Raw genomic sequence first — 20,203 nt, forward strand, 5'->3', positions numbered from 1 at the left:
AACATCTAAAATGGCAGCAAGTTTTATCCCTAAGAGATTGGCCACTTTCTCCTGCTTTTACAAGCTATGAAAAATGTTATCATCAAAGCTCTCTTATTTTTGTCAAGTTTATGAAAAAATCAAGCTTTGTATTTCTTTTGTCAAATATTTACATTTCATTAGTTTTAAATACTGTTCCATATTCTACATATATTGTTTTAAACAAGCATATTCATCACCAAATGAATAAAAGTACTTTGGTTTTATGGAACTCTTTCCTGAAATTCTTCAGTTCCATGCTCTGATGTTTGAGAATCAAGAATGTGTTTGACATCTCTGAAAATCAGGGGGACTCAGATATGTCTTACAAAGTCTGCCCCAAGGTAATTTGTCCAGAAATATCCAATAAAGCAATAGGAAACTTAGAGTTACAGTCATGCATGTTTTTTTCCCCTAATATTCTCTGTATATTATACATTCAAATGAAGGTCTGTATCTGCAAGGGCTTGCATTAAAAAAAATTGTGTGTCTGGATTTCCAGTTACCTACAAATACATGTAAGCAGATTATTTTTTGAAGTAATAAATAATGAAATTCAAAAGCAACAGAGAAATGCCATGACAAAAAGCTGTATTTTAAATCTTATTGAAATAATAAACATAAGTGAAAAACGTAAGTCATAGTTACTCACCTACGATGAGTAAGAAAACTACCACTGACATGTCCGGAGCCATCACATCCTGGTGTTGGACATGACATTCCTTCCGTCTTCACTGACTTCCAAGAGAACTGTGAGCCATTTAGGTATCCATCCTTTTGCCTTTTGGCAGCAAGAGGACACCCTGATGCACTGCGATGGGATGCGTATTTTCCAGTTATATGACCCTGACCATCACAGCCAGGAACTGGACATCTGGATAGCAGATAGAAGAGATAAACTTTATTGTTTTGACATTATACATGGTAGCCTCTAAAATAAAGTCTAAATAAACCTGACATGAAAAGGAAAGAATAATCCTACACTGTGGTGGCAAAAGTAGTCGAGATACCCTGTAGTGGGTAAAATTACAAGCAGAACTTTACAATTTGAAGAAAAATGAGTTCTTTGATAAATTCCAAGGAGACTAACCAGTAGACTCAGTCACAGCTGTTGACATTATGCCATTGCAACAAAAGGACTGAGATCCGTATTCCAATTGCAGGTGTTTATCACAGTAAAACATCACAGAGGAATTGAAATGTTTGCTACTGAGCTCTGATCAGCAGTGAAATTGCCCATAAAACCCTACTTAGCATAGAATATTACTTAGTATAATCCTTGCTACATTTTATTTATAGGTATGGAACCCAAAGAAGACTTGTCCAAAGTCATGAAAACGTCACATATACACAGTTAATTATGACATGATCAGAGCACCTCATTAGAAATGCTCATCTCCTTTAACCACTCTTTGATTATATCAAACTATGTGCTACAGCCCAGAGACCAATGAAGGCAGTTCTGTATTCATCTGATGGTTCTCCTTAATTGGGAATCCCCCCACACAGTTTCTCTGTTAAAGCTAAAAAATTCTGCGAAAAACCAAATAACCAAGGTTAGAAGGAACAGGTTAGAATCTTTGAAGTGAAATGTTTAAAGAAAATCATGGTAAATTTTTCTTCAGTGTGTTGCTACATAACATGTCTAAACTAAAGGCCAATTACTTCACTGTTTGTGAACTAAAATATTGCTGCAACTCTCCACTGAGGATCTGGTCCTGAATAGTCTAAGCATGTTCAGTGGCCACTGATATCAGACCGCCTTCCAAGAAGAAACCAAGACCTATTGGTAGGCATTTGTTTCTGTTGCAAACTGCATGAACAATCAGATTTATTGCAGCAGTCTCATATAAACACTCAATTCCATAACAACCTTTATTTAGCATGTATGTTTTGCCTGTAGTATACAAACATCTTTAAGGGGAATTCAGGAGATAAAGATCTAAGTGATTTTTTAATATCGTGAAAATGAAGAATTTTAAACTATTTCTAAATTATATAAGATTGTATCCTTGACTATTGAGGTATTCTTTGCTGAAAAAAGCACAGATACTAGACTTGCTCATAGAAATCAATGTGGTCATCCACTCTTGGATAACTATCACACAATAACATTTATGCCTTAAAAAAACCTGAATATACATAACACCTTATAAAACACACAAAGGCCCTTTGACAATATTTGTTCTCACCTAATTGGCTCTTGGTCTTCTTTGTCTTCCTTGCTTTGTGCTATCCTGATTCCACTTTTCTTTGCTCGTGGACAGCCTGAAAGACTGTGTGAAAGAAAACATTTTAGAATGCAATTTTTCATTCTTGGGTACACTTTACAGGAATACACTTTCTATCTGAGAAACTGGCAAAATAGGCAATCCTGACCAGTTTCCACAATCAAAGCTCAGGTGGGTTAAATTAGGAGAGCTGCAGCAGCCACCACGAGGGGGAATCCGCGCGTGTGGGTTTGTGATGCACGACAGGACTGCTGGCGCTGTGCAGACCACACGCACAGAAACTCCCCGAGGAGTCAGGGAAGACAGCTTTTAAACCCTCTGCCTAATCATTCCTTCAGCTGACTCAGCAGCAGCAATGGCATCTTTAAAAGGAATAGAAGCCATTGTTTCAGGCTTGAGAGACATTATGTCCTCTGTGTCTGAGAGGGACGGAAGAATAGAAAAGACAGGAGTATCTCCTCGTAGGACTAAGGATTTCTTTTGGGAGCACATTAGAAACATTATCAAACCTTCTCAAACATCCCATAAGAATCCTATAGAATGACTGAATAAAAACATGACAGAGCTCAGAGCTTTCAATGCCTTCCAGAGAAGGAGTTCAAGTGCTCAGAATTTACACAGACAGAAAGATTTGGTAGAGACGAAGTTATACGTTAGGCTAACCAATGTTACATTTAACGAAAGACTGAGAATGTTGTTTTCAACTACACAAGCTCATCTTTCCTTTGCATATGAAGAATTCAATATAGAAACCACTTAGTAGACTTGACAATGACCTTAACAGATTTTTAAAGATTTTTTTAGGTAGTTGGTATCTGAGGATACAAGAATGTCTGTGGAAAAAATCATGCTTTGTCCTCTATTTAAGTGTTATTCCCATCTTAACTACCAACACTGAAAAAAGAAATCCACCAGTAGAACACCTTCAAGCGTTGACACAAGAGACAAAGAAGTGTCACCAAAGAAAAATTTCCCTAGAGAAAGAAACAAAATAGAAGATTAAATTTCTGTTTTCAGCATGACAAAAGGTACTTGAGTGTTGTGTAGTAGGTCCTGTCTTTGCGAAGAAGAGACAGAAAAAGTGGTAACAAAATTTTCAGTTATTTTGTCTTGTCAAAACCAGTGAGGACTGAGGGGATGAAGCAGAGAAAAAGGTGATGCAATCAAGGCAGAATTCTGTGTTAGAAAATGAAGAATAGACAAAACCAGAGTTTACATGTTGAAAAGTCATAAATAAGTCAATTAAAGAAAGAGAGAAATGCTGCAACAAGATTTTGGACAACGTATATTATCTAGAAACTTTTAGTGAGATGTCATGGCTACATCTACAGTGCTAAACAGAAGGAACCTAGAACTGCTGCTTTGACCCAAGACCAGAAAGTTCACATTTGTAGAGCTAAGCTCTCTGTCTCTGTAAAGCAGGACAGCTACACCTGTATTGTCTGTAAAGAATAATCTGGACCCACACTGAGTCCCAAATCATTTCTTAGAATTGCCTGGGAGACTTTTAGTAGCCTGGGGTCAGTGTCACACCAGGGATCATGTCAGCATTACTGGAGCAGGCATCTGCACTCTGATATATGGATCTGTGCTCTCATCCCATTTCATTTTTCATTTTAAATGTAACCATTTTCCTTTTCAAAGCAAACTGCTGTTTATTCCAACTTGCACAGTGGATACCAAAGTACCATAGTTCCTTGTGTACAAACTAAATCTGAGAAAGCCTGTGCCAATTAAGGAAAATTTTCTTCAAAAATAATAATGTTGCCTGTAAGAAAGAAGTAGGAGGAAGGGAGTCTGAGGGATTCAGAATAAGAGGAAGCTGGCTCTAGGGCAAGGGAAAAGTTCAGAAACAGGCTGGTTCACTGCCTGGCATAAAACCTGGTCTGCAGAAAGTGAAGGGGAGGGGATGGGAGTTAAAGATACCCCTCCTTTATCTCTGAGACTAGTTGTACTCACTGTGCAAGAATAATCAGAATTTTCATCTGAAAAGTAAACAGTTAATAGAAATTACTCAGAAAGCAGTACTTTTTTTAGTAGGTGTACAGATGGGTATTCTTGTAGATGATGACATTTTCATAAAAAAATCTGAACAAAGAAATTCTGCCTTGACTAATGATTTAAAGCTTTCTACATATTAAATCAATTTAATTATCACCTACTTATTGGTATTTTGGTGTATCATCTCTCTGTAATAGATCTTTCTATTCCGCCACTATGATTTATTAGAAATTTTAAGACCTTTCAGGTCTTCTAAACAGACAGTTCCAACAGACAGCTTCTGAGGCTATGATTAATTCATCTTTCCTCTGACAGCAGATCCATCGAGAAAACAGATGTCAAGTATGAGCCTTTGCTTAAATTTTTTTATCCTATAATAACCAAAGCTATTACAAGGTAAGCATAGTACTTCATTTTTCTATGAGTTTAATTCCTCATATATGAAGACAAAAGACAGGGAGGGATGCTCAACAGCAGTACATGCTGCTGTTACTTCTTGCATAAATTGAAGTGGTATGTGGAACTGCAGAATTATGGCAGTGAAATCTGCCTCATGTGTGCTTGCTGTTGAGCAGCCATTTTAAAGACAGATGATACCCAGACATCTCGGCAGCCATTTACGAGAGAAGTTTGTCATTCCCTTCCTTCTGAAACTGAGAGGGTGGTAACTGATGGTATCAAATACAAACAAAAATGCTAACTCAGATACAGACAGACCTAAATGCTAATTTGCAGTTTGGGAATTAGAAAGCCTAACTGACAACATGCTGTGGGGTCTTTCACGCTTAACAGCTCCAGATTTAGGCTACTGGTTTTCTGCCCTTTAAAAGATTTCATTTTGCCAGCCTCCCACCTCAGAAATGGCCTTGACAGATATCATGATCTGAACAGGGTAAGGCTGGTTCTGTGTAAATGTGACAGGTCTCTTGGGGACATCTGTGGATTTAAGCAAAGAAAATGTTACTTGACTGACTACGTGTCAGTGCTTCTGTGCCTGCAGGCAGCCAAAGACATGGGGTTGCCAGAGGCCTTTTTGGAAGAGAAATGAAGGAGTTATGTGGTCAATATAGACACGGTAGCATTTCAAAAGGCTGCATGTGTTAAATTCCAATGGACTAGACAAATGCAGTATCTCTTTGTTTTGTAAAATTACTTTTTATATCTTTATATGTACTTAATTATGTTGCACAATCAAATGAAAACTGGGTCCAGTAGTCATCTGCAGAAATACAAGAATGTAAGAATTTACAGACAAAAGGAGGTAACACCATTCAGCTCATGGTCCAGTCCAGTTCAGTCCTATAGTGGCCAGGAGACAATGCACAGGGAAAGGGTTTAAAAAATGAGTCAACATTCAGTGATTCTCCCCTGCCAACCTCGCCAGCTTTCAGGTTTCTTGTTAGCAACACTGTTCTTCTGCATCTTCACTCTCCTACCTGCTTCTGGTTAAATAGATGATCAAACACATAAATAGCTTCCCTGAAGTTGGGGTTGAGTTACAACAAGCATAATGTTGGTAGAGTGTTAGCTGGTAAGTTTACATATAGTGAAATGTAGCTCTAAATTTGACCTTAAATCCCTCTGAAAGTGTGATTTAATCTCCTGCATCATGTAAGTGCTTTTAAAATGCTTATCTCTTCTCCTTTATAATGTTATTTGTATTTTTGATATTTAATGCTGCATTACAGAAATCAATATTGTGATCTTTCATTTTCACAGTACACAAAATATGGTATGTTCCCAATCTCTTATTTTGTTTATGTTTTGACTTTGAACTATTTGTTTCTTTTAGTGGGAATACATTTAAACTGGGAATTTGTATATTGACTAGTTATAGCCAGCTGTAAAACTACAGGGACTCGGTGAAGAAAGTTGTCCTGGGATGATGTTATGAAGCCGCTTTATTCCTTAACCGCCCGCTCAATGCCCAAGGACGCTGTGCCTTTACGATGGACCCGGGGGCGGGGCCGGAGCCACAGACCCGAGGGGGCGGTTGAACGGCTCAGCCCAAAGGCTCAGGGGCTCCAGGGCCTGGGCAGGGGCTCGGGGAGGCTCGGGAGGGAGTGTGCCGGGAGCACTGTGCTGTTTTTTGGGTTTCTTTTGTGTTCCAGCTAGCTGGGAAAAGGTTCTGTTGGTTTTTTCTTGTTCTTTTTTTCCCTTTCCTTCCCCTTGCCTCACTGCCTCTCTTCCCTCCTTGCCGGTCTGGGGAGCCTGCAGGGGTGGCCCCAACGGGCCTGCGGGGTGGCTCTGGCTGGTCCGAGTCCCGGTGTCTGTTCCCTCTCCGGGAATTTGTTGTATTTTGAAGGGTTTTTTTATCCTGTTCTACCCTGTTTTGTTTGTGTGTTAATAAACAGTTTGGTTTCTTCTTTCCACTTTCACTTCCTGTGACCCATTTGTCTCATTGATGGAGGAAACAGGGAGGAACACTCATTCCGGAGTGTTTCCTCCTGAAGTTTTGTCTCAAAAACCAAGACAAAAGTAAATATCCAGATTCAACAGTACTAGCCTGTGTGGGAATAAAGAGCCTTTACTAACACGAGAGAGATGGACTACACTATTATTCACTGTTATTCTTTGATTAAACAGTAGATAGATATTTACAAAATATGGCACAGCTCTTCTCTACTGATTTAGTTTTCAAATAGCCACAGGGGAATTGCTAATTACAGAGCATTTATACCATTACCTCTACAGTGGTAGTTGATCACTGCAATTGATCAATATCCTAATTAGTGAATGAGAAGTGTTCTTTGGCCCTTGGTAAAGTTATAGTTTAGGCAGTTAAGGTAACAGCTTTCATCCGCAAATTTCTCTTTCCATTCTTCTGGCTTGATGTAATACAATGTGTTGCAATTTAAGGACAAGCCAAACTTTTTTTCTGAAATGTACTAACAAGACTAGTACATATTAGATGAAAGAGGTTTAAAGCTGATTAAAGTTGGTAAGGCTTCATCTGGGAGAGGAGGTAAAGAACGGGGTCCAATTTTGCATTTCAAGGAATATGAAGTGAGACTGGAAGAGACTGACATGAACATTCAGGAAATACAATTTGTGGGGAAAAAAATGCAGGAGTAGGATTTGAGTCCAGACTGTGAAGAGTAAAGTCGTTCAGAATGTAAAGCAACAAACATGAATGCTGAATTGCTTCCTTGGGCTACTAGAGAAGGTAGAAAAACTGAATTTATTTTGTACAAAGACCTTGCTAGATATTAGCAAAAATGTTCCCGCCTATTTGGATAGTGAGTAATGCTGAAGCTGAGAAATGTTATTCATTAATGGTTAATATGAGTTAGACCAACGCATGTCTGTGCAACACTCAATCCTACTTCAGTATTCAGAGCGTGGTTAGGTCAGTTGAGGTACCTTCTAGCCCTGCAGTTATTTGATTTAAATAACAAAACCTTGTCTTTACATACCTTCGATGAGAAGCATAATTTCCAGTAATATGCCCAGAGCCATCACACCCAGGGGTGGGACACCTAGAATAACAATGGAAGAGACATTGAGCAGTTACTCACAGGAAAGACATAACTGCCCATTTAAAAATATTCATTGGCTTAGTCCTTGTTTCCTCAGGTGCCAGCCTTTGGGACCCCTAACCATTGCTAAACCTGAGCTTAATTCCACACCAGGGACAAACATAGTTTTTCATTCATAAAATGTTTTTGTTTGCTACTCCTCAGTTGCTCACTCAAATGCTTCCTGGATATCTCAAGTACAGGCAGATTACTGGAGACTTCCCAGCAATCCAGCATCCTTACACTGCTAGGAATGAGTCGGGTTGACAGCAAATGGACTATCCCCATGGTGTATGCTTAGGTAGTGGCTAACATTTCAGCAAGTAATTTTCTTTTCCACTGGAGCTATTGCTCTAATCCCCCTGCACAGTGTCATGAGGTTGCACCATGAAGAGACCCCTTCACCTCTCCATGAAGCAAAGGAAATGGCTAAGAAAAACAAAATGTGTAGACAGGGAAGTAATGCTGGCCGCTTGCAGAGAAATGGTAACCCACCCAAACACCAAGCTACAGCACCAGACAGAAATTATACATCCCTCAGTGGAATTTCTAACAGTGGAATGACATTAGAGCCATCAAAGAAAATGGTTTTTTCTACATTGCAAAGATGATTGTGATCATCACAGAAAAAGCTACATTAGAATGCTAAGAAAAATCATTAGTTGGTATTTGAACTGCTATACTAAATCACAGAAAAGACAAAGTATTAATTCATATGCATTTTACTGAACAGACAAATGCTGTTTGAATTCCAAAAAGTCACTTTTCTTGAGTCTGAGTTTTGAATTTTAGCTATGCTATTTAAAGCTTCATTTGGAGAAAGCATTCAAATTCAAAAAAGCTTGCTCACAAATTCAGATGTTGCATTCTAAAACACAAGATTTCTATAACATTGAATTTTTTCACTGTTTGAATCAGGAGTTCATGCAGACTTTGGCTTTCACCCTTTAGTTACATGTCTGCTTTCCTCAAAGTTGGTCCATACTGGTAAACCTTTGTTTCACAAGGTTTCTGCAGAGACTTGAACATTTCTTAAAATCAGGAATTAAGCAACCCACAATTCAGTGCAACTGAGTTGTCGAGTTCCATTAAGCTGAATTTTAGCTGTTTTAAGCTAGTGAGCATTACCTACTTCTAAGGAGCTCTGCAGGGCCAAACTTCAAACATGATTATTGATACCTTGAAAGACAAATTAAACTGGAATGTATTCAATGAAGTTCCCATATAATCTTCATCTGGACCCACTCAGTTATTCTATAGAAAACATTAAAATACGGTAGCAGTTCTCAGATGTGAGCTGGTAAAATCTGTGGGGTTCCCTACAACACTGAAGTTTCTCTTCTTCATCCCAAAGAAGCTGTGCACTTTGGACAAGAAATCTAAACAACATGCTTAGAGACAATTCTCCTCTCTTGCTTTGTCTTTGCACAGGACCAAATACATGACTGTGGTCTTGCATGGAAGGTGTCTTAACATGGCTCTTAATATCTTAAAGACCAACATAGAGGTTGACATCACACATCAATCTTTCTGCTTATAGAAATATAAAGCCTGTAATTTCTGCATAGATCCTTCTGATACCAATTATGTAAAAATATGATCCTTGATAAAGGAGTCGTAACTCAGTCCATATGGCTCCTACCCTTCATTCTTTGTTGTGGTTGCACATGGCTAGCATTAACTTTGGTTATTTCTTTAAAAAAATAAGAGGTCAGGGTATCTTATGTGATATAATTTAAATACTCTATATCTATATATATATATATGTTCTCATTATTTATATTTATTTTTAGGCAAATGTTTTGAGATCTACAGAGAGACAATCTCTTGCTTCATGTGATTTTTTTTTTTTTTTTCCATGCTAGGTAGCTTCAGTGGTCTGTAATGTCTATCTTGTATTTCTATCAAGACTAGCTGCATCACTGAAGCCTCTTAAGATGCTGAATCAAAAGATACGGGGGTAAGAATTAATTAAAGAAGTTGACTAAATTTTGGCTCTAATTGTCCATGGCATTTACATGATTAAAGGAGAACCCAGAGCCATGGGACTATTCCTCTGCAGACTGTCTGAGGTAACGACAATGATTTCTTCTTTATGAACCCATGATTTGAAGCCACCAATTTCCTCTCCAGACTTTCTATCCTTTCAAGGATAAGCTATTAGCAAAACTGAACAATGTTTTTCTCATCTTTTCCAAGACTTTTCGTTACAGGCAGCATGATTGATAGTGTCTTAACAAACAGGATTTTTAAGATGCACCAGTATATCCCATCAATCAGTCTCAAAATAAGACCATTGCACCTCAACCATTTGGACAGTCTTACACAATTTAAAAGCTAGCTTATTTCTGTGTTGTTTAAAAAAAAAAAATTAAGCAACTGAAACTAAAGAAGAAATCACCCTGCTGTAAATTTAATTTAATATCTTCAGAAACGGCTTTGCACAGTTCATATCAGTTTAAAATCCTGCTTTTGATTAAACCAGATGAGATCTTTATGTTGGCAAGGATTTCAGAAAGACCTTTAAAATTTTGATTTTGGCACTATAATATTTGTTTTCAAATCTCATAAGCTTATATTTACCTTCATATAACAGATGAAATAGGAGTTTAGTGCACTTGGTAAGAACATTTTAAAATTCTGAAACACTTATATTTCTTGATGTTTCCATTCTATGGGAAGTGCTTCTAAGAATGTGACACATAGGATGCAGATATGCAGCAGTCTGTTACAACTATGAAGCTATTACAATATTTACTTGCTATCCTAAACAGATTAGATAAGGAGACAACCCTAAGTTCTTGTTCTATTGGAATTGGCAGTCTGTATTTTCCAAATATCTGAGCATATGTAAGACTTGCACATACCTTACTACTTTGCTATCATTTACTACCTATATATATTTGACTTAATCAATCATATATACATACAACAGTGCCAGAAAAACGTATGCACAGGTGCTTGTAAGAGGCAGGTGATGTGAAACTTTGAAAATGACTATCAGAGTATGTGGAAAAAGAGAGCTGCAGTTTTCCTTGCTTACTTAAAGTAAATCTAATTTGGCAGGATCAGAAACTCATTTGTAGAATCTACATAATAGCTTATTGCAGCACAGGAAATATTTTAGTACTGTAATGAGGGAGGTGACAAAAGGAACTGACTCTCTGAAGAGTGACGTTCAGAACATAGAATACTAGCACTTGACTACAAATTCAGGGCATCCAGTAAAAGAAAGGGCTTGTCAGGGAAGCGGAATGCAGTTAGCAGTGCCTTGATGTCCCATTCATTTCACAGACCATCCGAGAGAAGCATTTTTGGGAAAATAAGCAGAAGCAGAAAGTAGGGCAGGCAGCAGAACAACAACAGCTGTGGCAGCTGGATTCAGTATTGGGCTTAGATTCAATAGCAGGAAGAAAAAAGGTGAGAGTTAAATTGAGAAAAATACACTTAAGCTCTGCTACTGATTCTTCACTGTGGAAAGATTGAAGGTGTGCAGCAATTAAAATTCTGGCAGCCTGAGGAACTCAGGGAGGTTCCTGGGACTGGGGAGGAAATGGATGCAATGCCCAAATGAGCTCTGGCAGGGTTGGTCCAAATGCCAATGGTTAAAAGTCTTGTTGAAACCTGAGCTCACAAGACCCCCCAGCTCTCACCAGCATAGGGCACTACAAATAAGATCCATATTTAAACCTGTATTCCTAGGCTTTTATCTAGGTCCACAGGAGCAAGATAAGCTTACATGTAGTGTACGTACTTAGTTTGACAGCTTTACTAGCATGAGAGCAAATAGGATTTTACACAAAGTGCAAAGACAGAACTGCAGTAGTTTTGTCCTCATTATTGTGTATGACTTTGGTTGACTTACTTTTTCAAATTATTTTAAAACATAATAGATCCAAAACATACTGATAAAGACATAAAAAGTACTTCAACATTTTACTTTTGTGCTGAGGATATCAGCTCCCATGGAAAAGAATTAAACCATCAATCTCTCTCACACTGGCCAACTGCAAAGACTTCCTACAAAATACCTTTCATGACCCATCATCAGTAAGCTGATGTATCAGCACTAAAGACTGATGTTACCTTTACTGTGTAGTTTACAGCACTTAGTACCTACTACATTGTGCATCCAATCTTCCCTTGTGAAGAAAGTGAACACAAGTATAATTCTATCAGAGAGAATATCCTATAAATTACTAATTAACTATTTAAAGCTGTAACTATTTAAGGATGTAGCTAGCGAAAGAAAAATCAAATTGAATAAGGGAATAAATCAGGAAACTGTGCAAAAATTCAGAATGGTTCTTCAGAATGTTCCACACTGCAAAAGAACTGGGATTAGTAGAAAATTATATCTTTCCCATAGTTTTATTTTGACCATGCTGTCAATCTACACAGTAGAGGTGTGATTTTTCTACTGAAGATTCAGAAAGGCTAGAGAAATATAATTGTTTCCTGTGGGATTTTTTCATAGCAGAATGTAGAATTTTTTTATTGTGTGGTGGTTTCCATCTATTTGAGATTCTGTTTTATTTGACTGAATCACCAGGAATGGAATTCATAGGTTGGGAGGCTGGAAGACAGACACAATAATACTTGCATTTCTATTTTTTTGTCTGAAGATCTGAGTATTTTAAAAACATTACTGGATAAAATCTCACAATACTGCTTTGGAAAATGGAAGGATTTGTCAGAGGAAAATTGGAGAATAAAGAGTCTAAATTACTTTACACAGAAGAGGAAAATATGCTAGAAGTATAGATTCTTATTCACTGCTCTGTTTGCAGCTAAGAAGCTGTATGTCTTCTGAAACTGCATGTGGATTCATAAATTATGGTGGTTTGTTTTGGTTTTTTTTCTAGTGAGGTAGTCCCAGAACAAAAGGTTACGGAAGAAAAATTGTAAAGAAATTGCGTTTGCAGTTCCCTGAATTGAATATGTGAGAGAGGAGAAAAAAAGGAGAGGGCAAGAAAGGAAGGAATGAGAAGAAGCTCTGTCACATTAAAAACTGCTTTTTCTGTGGGGTATAGTAAGTTTATTGTGTGTCTATCCCTTTATGAATTTGAGGGCTTGTCAAAAATGGCAGGTTTGCTGCTTTTGACATATAAGTCCTCTTTTTAACTAGTTAAGAGGCGAAAAGAGAGAACAAGCTTTCCTCCAGTTCCGTCCTCTGCCACTCACCACTAACCTGTAGGGAGCATTCCAGGGTGAGAAACAAGATCATGAACAGAGCTGTGTGGTCCTCAGCACAGATTTTCGGCCACAGGTGTGTCAGTAAGTCAGTGTTGTGGCTGTTGTTATGAGAACACCGCCTTAGCAGGAGATGGACAGATAGCAGCAACTCATTTTGTCTTTATGCTTCTGAGTAGTCACAGCAATGCCTCCCAGCCATTACTGTTCTAGCCAGCTCTGTGAAAGCAATCTGGATGTATAAATATCTAAAAATCTTATTTTCAGGCCCAGGTATTTTGGTAGATTTTCAAGCTCTAATTAAGTATGTGAAGTGGGAATGCTGCTGATTCTTTTCCTCATGATGGCACAGAAAAGCCGTTGTCTGATCTAATTCCAGTATGAATACAGATATTTTCCACTTTAATCCTGTTGTCTTTTATTGTCTATTTTTACCATACCATTTGATTTCAGAATTCCAGTGATGATACTTTCTTTAGATACCTAGACAAAAACCTTCTACCTACACAACCTATCTATGAACTTGCAATGAAAAACAGTTTTGTTAGGATGGATTTCTTTTCCCTTAATTTTCCCCAGTAAGGTGCCATATCTACATACTTCTTCACTCTATTTTACTCCTTACATTTTCTTTCCTGGTGCCTCTTTCACCCTATTTTCAATCTGCTGTCCTTTTCCTGCAGTGCTCCATAGTTTGCTTTCCATCCATATTCCTCTCCAGCACTTCTCTTCTGCATTCTACTCCCTCATTTCCCAAAACCTTTTCTTCTTCATTGTCTCTTTTGACTCTTTAAAATTTTCTCTGTTTTGCTTCTTTTATTTTCTCTGTCCCCTTTGGCTGATGTCTTCAATCTCTGATCCTCCCTCATCCTTCCTCCTTTCATGATCTCTAATAACCTTGAAGTTGATGTTTCTTTCTTCTTTCCTCCTTCATCTTTGTGGGTTTTTTTCCCATTATCTCTTCTTTCATCACCCTTGTTGTCCTCCTGCTCTTTTCTCCCAGATGATTTTATAATTCCTGCTGTCTGCATTGCTTGTGGTCCTCTCACATTGCTGAAATGACTGGGTACACATTGTGCCCTTGTGTCAGAGGAGAAAGTGCTGTGTGTGAAACCTTAATACAGAATTTATCGGCTGTCAAGACTCAATGAGTCATTTTAAGTATCTTGCCCTCTCTTATTTTTATTAAAGTCCTTGTGAGCTTTATCACTGGCTTCAAAAGGAGCAGAAACAGGCTAACACCAGGCACTTCTGGAAATTGCATGCAGAGCTCATTTGAGGTAATTTGAATTGGTTCAAGAGGCAGCATAAACTCTGAGACAGTCATGCAGATAATGAATATTTCAAGGGGATCTTACATCTATGGTTTCATGTTCAAGGCTAAATTTATGTTCCAATCCTCACAAATGTACCTATAATGACCATGCAAAGTCAGACCCTTATAAATATCAAAGTTTCATAAAGATGCATTGTAAGCCAAAAAAAAAAAAGTTAAATTTAGATAATTTAGATTCATACGTTAATTATGTCTCTCTATTTGTTCTACCTAGAAGGAGTACTCAATCACTGAAATTTAGTTTTAGCAAAAGTGCTAAATATTACTTCTCCACATGTCTCACTGGAGGTAATAGGGAAATTTAAATGCCAAACCCAAAGCACATATAAAGGAAGAGGATTTCAGGAAATTACAAGAGTCAGCAAAAAATTGTGGTGGAAGGGCAAATGGGTGAACTTAGAAAAATCTTTTTCCATCTTGTCAGGGGTTTTTTTGGCATTGGATCCAACGCAGTTCCAGTTAAGAGTGGACAGGAGATCAGGGGGATCCAAACAAGGATACCTCCTGGTGGGGCATGACTAAGTCCTCTCAGAAGACACTGGGAGAAGTACAGATTGGAGATCAGAAAGAAGCATAGAATGGAAAGATTTGTTATTGCCACCTTCATCATACAGTCTTTCTATCCATGAAGGAACAAAGCCAGGCCTGTGGAGCTAGTCCAGGCATGAGACTAAAATAATTTTGGCTCAGAGGCTTCATGGAGTAACTTCAGTCTCTTGTATCTCTGCAGAGAGATTGCTCTGTCTCTTTCTCTTTGCCTCTAGAAATCCCCAGCAACGGAAAGGTTCTGAACTAGCGCTGGCTGACTGCATATTCCTCTCCTCAGATAAAATTTAATTAATTCCCTGATTTTCTGCATGTACTGTTTTTTCTGTCCTTAGCTGCTGCTATTATCTATATTGCACTCCTGCATTTTTTTAACTGTGTGGGGGTGAGAAATAACATGATATGTTTTTTAATTACACTGAAATCCATTTTCCTATAAACAGTCTAAAATGCATCATGCTGGCACATAAAATATTGCCTTGCACTTGAATGCACAGATACACACAATGAGTTTAAATTAATTATATTGCTTTAGAAAAAATATTCCTGTGCCTTCCATTACCACCTCTGCATGCTGCCTGTTTTGCTACCAGTCAGGGCTTCCCAGCTTCCCAGCAGCAAGTGCCATGACGTGCTGCCCGCTGTTCTCATATCTAGCATCAGCACATACCCCCTTAACATGCCAGTTGCCAAAGGCAGGGTATGTGCCTAATGTGAAATAGCTTCTGTGCACCACCCAGGGGGTGCTCTGTGCTCAGAAGCTGCCAGGGGGAAGCTGTGAATCAGTTCTCCCCCTGGGCACCTTGCCCACGCTTTCTCTCCTGCCAGCATCGCCTGCCTTGGAGGCAGCACCGGGCAGCTGCAGATCCCCTCCCTGCAGCAGAGAGCACTTCCTGGCACCACTGATGAATCAGTTCCAACATATGCAAATTCAAATGTTCATTTCCAAACAGCTCAGCCTTTGGAAAAAAAGCTTCATTAGTATATGAAGGAATAACATAAAATGATGGAGGCACAGAGAAAAATGCAGGAGAAGATAGCTGTAACATGCCCTACAACTAGGAACAAAGCCATGCAGATTCTCTTGTCTCCTAATAGCATTGCTGTAAGCCTGTGCTCAAAAAAAAAAAAAGAATCAAAAACCCACATCGGCTTTTTCAGTAAATTTATGTGGACACATTTGTCTCTGAAGAAGAATGTTCTATTCCTGGTTGGTCTATTAATATGGGAACCACTAAGCCTCTCAAGAGTATCTGCCACTCAGTCACCACACAGCAAGATTGGTCCAGGTTTGCCATACAGCCAGTGACAGGATTCCTATAGCTCCCTGCATGTGACAATGGGTCCAAGTGAAGCACTTGAAGACAGTAACACAGGTATAACATTTTGGTATTCTTCACCTTGAAAGGTGTCTTCAAAAGCTCGTATAACCAGTCTAACTTTTCTGTTTATGATGTAAATGGGAGTTTTAGCTCAAAATTAAATTAAAATTAGGCTGAATGTTGAGTACTTTGAAAATTCACTCTTTAAACTAAGTAATTTTTCCCCTGATAAGGAATGTCAACTATAGTCAGTAACCTGATGGTTACCTTGAACACCTTAAAATTATCAATAGAGTAATTCTTGAATTTTCATCTCTATGCTGCTGCCTCTCCCATGCTCTGCTCTTTTGTGCTTTGTGTATCTTGTCTTAGGTGAAGCAATTACCAAAGGGCCTGATGGGCCCAGCAGTATGACCTCGAAGCTGTCACTTCCTGTGAGTTTCGTGGAGGTTTGGAATGACTGCAAAACCGATGAATCTGGAATACTCAAAAGGTCAGCATCACAGCAAGGAATGCTGAAAAAAGCTATCAGATTAGGATTGCCAAAAGCAGAGGAAAAAAAAGATTACCAGCTTTCATGTAGTCTGTGGCCTTAACAATCCACTGAAGCTGTTGGTAGGAGATTGGGCACGAGACAACATTAGCCATTCCTTAGCTATTCTATTTATCTGTTTCTTGTTCAACTTGTGCATGCACAAACAACAAAGAGAAGGATTCTACAAGATCACGGGAAAGGAAACAGTTGGATCAAATGGATGGGGGGAAAAAAAGGCTGAGTGGGAAGGATGGAAAGAATAAGAGCATGAAGAAAGTCCAATTTATATGTTCTTCTTCAAAATGGTATATCTAGAATTAGTGTGTAAGACCAAGCTTAAGAAATATTTCTAGACCTATATAATTAAGAAAGAAGCAAGAGTCCTGCCTCTAATGCGAGTTCTCTCAGCCTAGCATTATGGCAAAGCCATAAATCAGTAGGATTGTAAACATCTCTGAGTTATCTGGGAAATACACCCAGGGCAGCATGAAGGCTAAGAAGTCTGCAAAAAACCCCCAAGCCCATTAAAATAATCCAACTGACAAAAAATGTAATGGGCTGAGATTTTCTTCACTATTAACAACTTTTTTCTTCCACTCCAGTTTCAAAGGAGCAATTAAAAACACGATTTTCAGTGCACATTCAGAAACATTAGGCAAAAAGAGTAGTTTGGTGTAAAATGCATTTAGGTGACTAATTCCATCTTAAGGCTGAGAGTTATGTTTTGCTCCAGATGCAGTCACTGTGTTGTACTCATTAGTAACCTTGAGAAGTGCTAATGTAGCATGAAGTTCCTTACGCTGGATGGACATTTACATGTCTTCTGCATGTTTGTGTTTCTCTCTGGAAACATATACTATCCAGTAACAGGGACAGGCTAACATTTGGATAAAGGGAGCAAACTCAAAGAGTTTTGCTTTCCCAGACAGATAAAGCAGAGATACTACTTTCTGTTTTGGGGTGAAGCATCTACAGCAAATGAGCACAATACTCCAGTTTTCATTTCATGAAAACAAGCAGCTTTTTCCCTCTAGGCCTAAAAACATTTGTCAGAAGCCTAAGTGAAGAAATATGAAAATACTGAGTGTGAATTATATCAGACTGTGAGAGGCAGTCTGGTCTAGTAAGAAGGCTAATGAACAGTGCAGCTAAGGGAAATCCAGTTTTGTTACTGATTTTCTGTGTGACTTTATACTAATTCTTGAAAACTTCTCAAAATTGCTCTAATTTTTCATCAGGCTGACTTAAGAGTCAGTGTGGAGCATGAATCTTATGTATAACCTCACTATTGAGCACTAAGTTACCTCAGACATGCAGTAAGCATATTTAATTCATACTGAAGGGAAAATTCCCTAGGGAGAGTTTAGTTATGAACCTGTCTGCAAGGAGGACAGTTGGGCAATACCACAGTTATGCCCATCCCAACAAGTATTCCATCCTACTGCCTGGAGGCAGACTCCACTGGTAGACACTGGGCAGGCAAACCAGACGTAATGAAGTAACACTTAGGAGGATACAACGTTTTTGTTTTCTTCCCAGCACTCTGAGAATCACAAATACTAAGGTGAAGGTTCGCACTGCTACAAGGCATTGCCTGACGGTTTTGGGCCTGAAGGACTTGATATCCAAGACTGAGGAAGTTAGCTTGCTCATTCTTATGGAAAAAAGTGTAAGGGAATCTTACTGCTGTCTTGGAATACCAAACAGGATGGAGCAGTGAAGGCATAACGAAAGTTTTCTCAGAGCTGCATGGCTGAAGGACAGCCTATAAAGGGATAACGTTCAGCATGGGAAAGCCAATTTATTATAAATGAAAAAAAACCAACAAAAAAAAATCACTCTGGTCAAACACTGGAATAGTTGTGGGAACTCTACCCTTGGCAATACTCACAACTTGACTGGATATGGTCCTGAGCAACCTGTTCCAACTGGACTTGGTATGAGCAGGAGCTTGGACTAGCTAACATTTGGATATCCCTGTCTACATGATTTTGTAATTCTGTAATGCATCTTAAAAACTGTATCAGAGAGAATACTGTTTGGCCTCCTATTGGCAGTACAGATGCAGCCTTTAGTTAGAGACTATTTCAGAAAGATCATGCATTATTATTCTACTTGATTCCAGTCACTTCTGGATAGCTCAAGTTCAACCATCAGCAAATCTATCTGTATAGTTTTATAAATTCAAAATATTTGTGTATTTCCTTGTATTCATACATGTTCTTCTCAACAACTGAAAGTGATGATTTTGAAGTCCAGCTTGCAGAGTTAATGAATGTTCAGAAATTCTTAGTGTGGTAGATGAAGTGGATCACAACTAATATCCTGATCAGTGAGAGGAACTGCATATCCAAGATAATACTCCCAGCTTGTACTCTGAGCATCTGTCTGCCTCTGCTTTGGAATTTCCTGCTCCCCCTGAAAGGATGCTGCAGCTCTCTGGGTAGCAGTAAAAGAAACAACTGCTGTAAACACAGTATTCAATAACCTGAAATTGGTGTCATTTCACCCTAACCTGTCAGACTGGATGAGGCAGTTTGCACATTACGAGAACAAAGGAGACATCCCTTCAGTGAGGGCAGGAAACTCTGATAAGACCATTAGAACTGTTTCAAGCTAAACTCTTCATTTTTCTGTTGGAATCTGAGACTGTATTGATTAGCACTTAAGTAATAATTCCAGTTCCATGCAAGTGTTCCCAGGCATCATTAAGTAGAGTACTTGAGAATGAATTGTGCTTTTCATTGTCATGGGATATGCCCTCATGTCTTTTCTTACTTTGGCCTTCCTTTCTTTCTTCTCAGTTGAAAAAGGCAGAAAGTCCATGCTTTTGTACAATTTCCCCTTCGGCAACTTCCACAGGACAAGGCAGTGCAAGCTTGGTTTATACTGTAAACATCTCATGAAGGAGCTACATCAGGTTTGCAGTCTGAGAGCTGCAGAAATAGTTTCCCAAGCAGCTGCACAGTGCAAGGAGGTTGGAGGTTACAGCCAGGGATAAAGGCCCGTGCAGGACAATGGCCCTGTGTGGCTGCATGCAGTTCTTGGGCTCTGTTGTATCTCAGGGCTCAGAGCTCCCACGCACCACAGAGTTAGAAAAGCGAGGGGCTAACTTTGCCTTACATTACTTTTACAAGAAGGTTTCCCTCTGATTTTTTTAAACCAATAAACTTCCAAAACCACTTCCTGTTTTAGTGTTCTTATAGTCAAATAACCCTGAGCATCTATTTACTGCTCCTTAGTCTGATTTCTAATCGACTTGGTTAGTGTTGATACAAACCTTGTCTAAACTTTGATTAACACTTTTCTTTTTCCAGGCTGGTGAAGAAGAATCATAACTTTCTATTACCAGAGTGAACGTTTACATCTTCTAGTCAAACTCTGCCAAAATATTTTTTTAAAAAAACACGATCCTTGCAACCATTCCTGCTAATTAAAAGCCCCTTGACAAGGATTAGGAAGACTATTACGTGGGGCAGGAACCTAGCTGCAGTAAAAATTCT

General features: G+C 38.7%; 1 protein-coding gene across 12 annotated transcripts in view; it reads right to left on the reverse strand.

Annotated features, from left to right (window-relative positions):
• Positions 1–20,203, reverse strand: part of MYT1L (myelin transcription factor 1 like) — a 315,746-nt gene that overhangs the window by 25,472 nt on the left and 270,071 nt on the right. For all 12 annotated transcript variants that reach the window (XM_019282204.3, XM_010393362.4, XM_019282203.3 and 9 more), the window contains 3 exons: positions 7,667–7,729; positions 2,211–2,294; positions 671–892 (listed from right to left, as the gene is read on the reverse strand). In XM_019282204.3, coding sequence (XP_019137749.1) covers positions 671–892; positions 2,211–2,294; positions 7,667–7,729 — 369 coding nt within the window. The remainder of the gene's footprint in view (positions 1–670; positions 893–2,210; positions 2,295–7,666; positions 7,730–20,203) is intronic.

The sequence above is a fragment of the Corvus cornix genome, chromosome 3 (genome assembly GCF_000738735.6).
Source record: "Corvus cornix cornix isolate S_Up_H32 chromosome 3, ASM73873v5, whole genome shotgun sequence".
NCBI classification, from domain to species: Eukaryota; Metazoa; Chordata; class Aves; order Passeriformes; family Corvidae; genus Corvus; species Corvus cornix.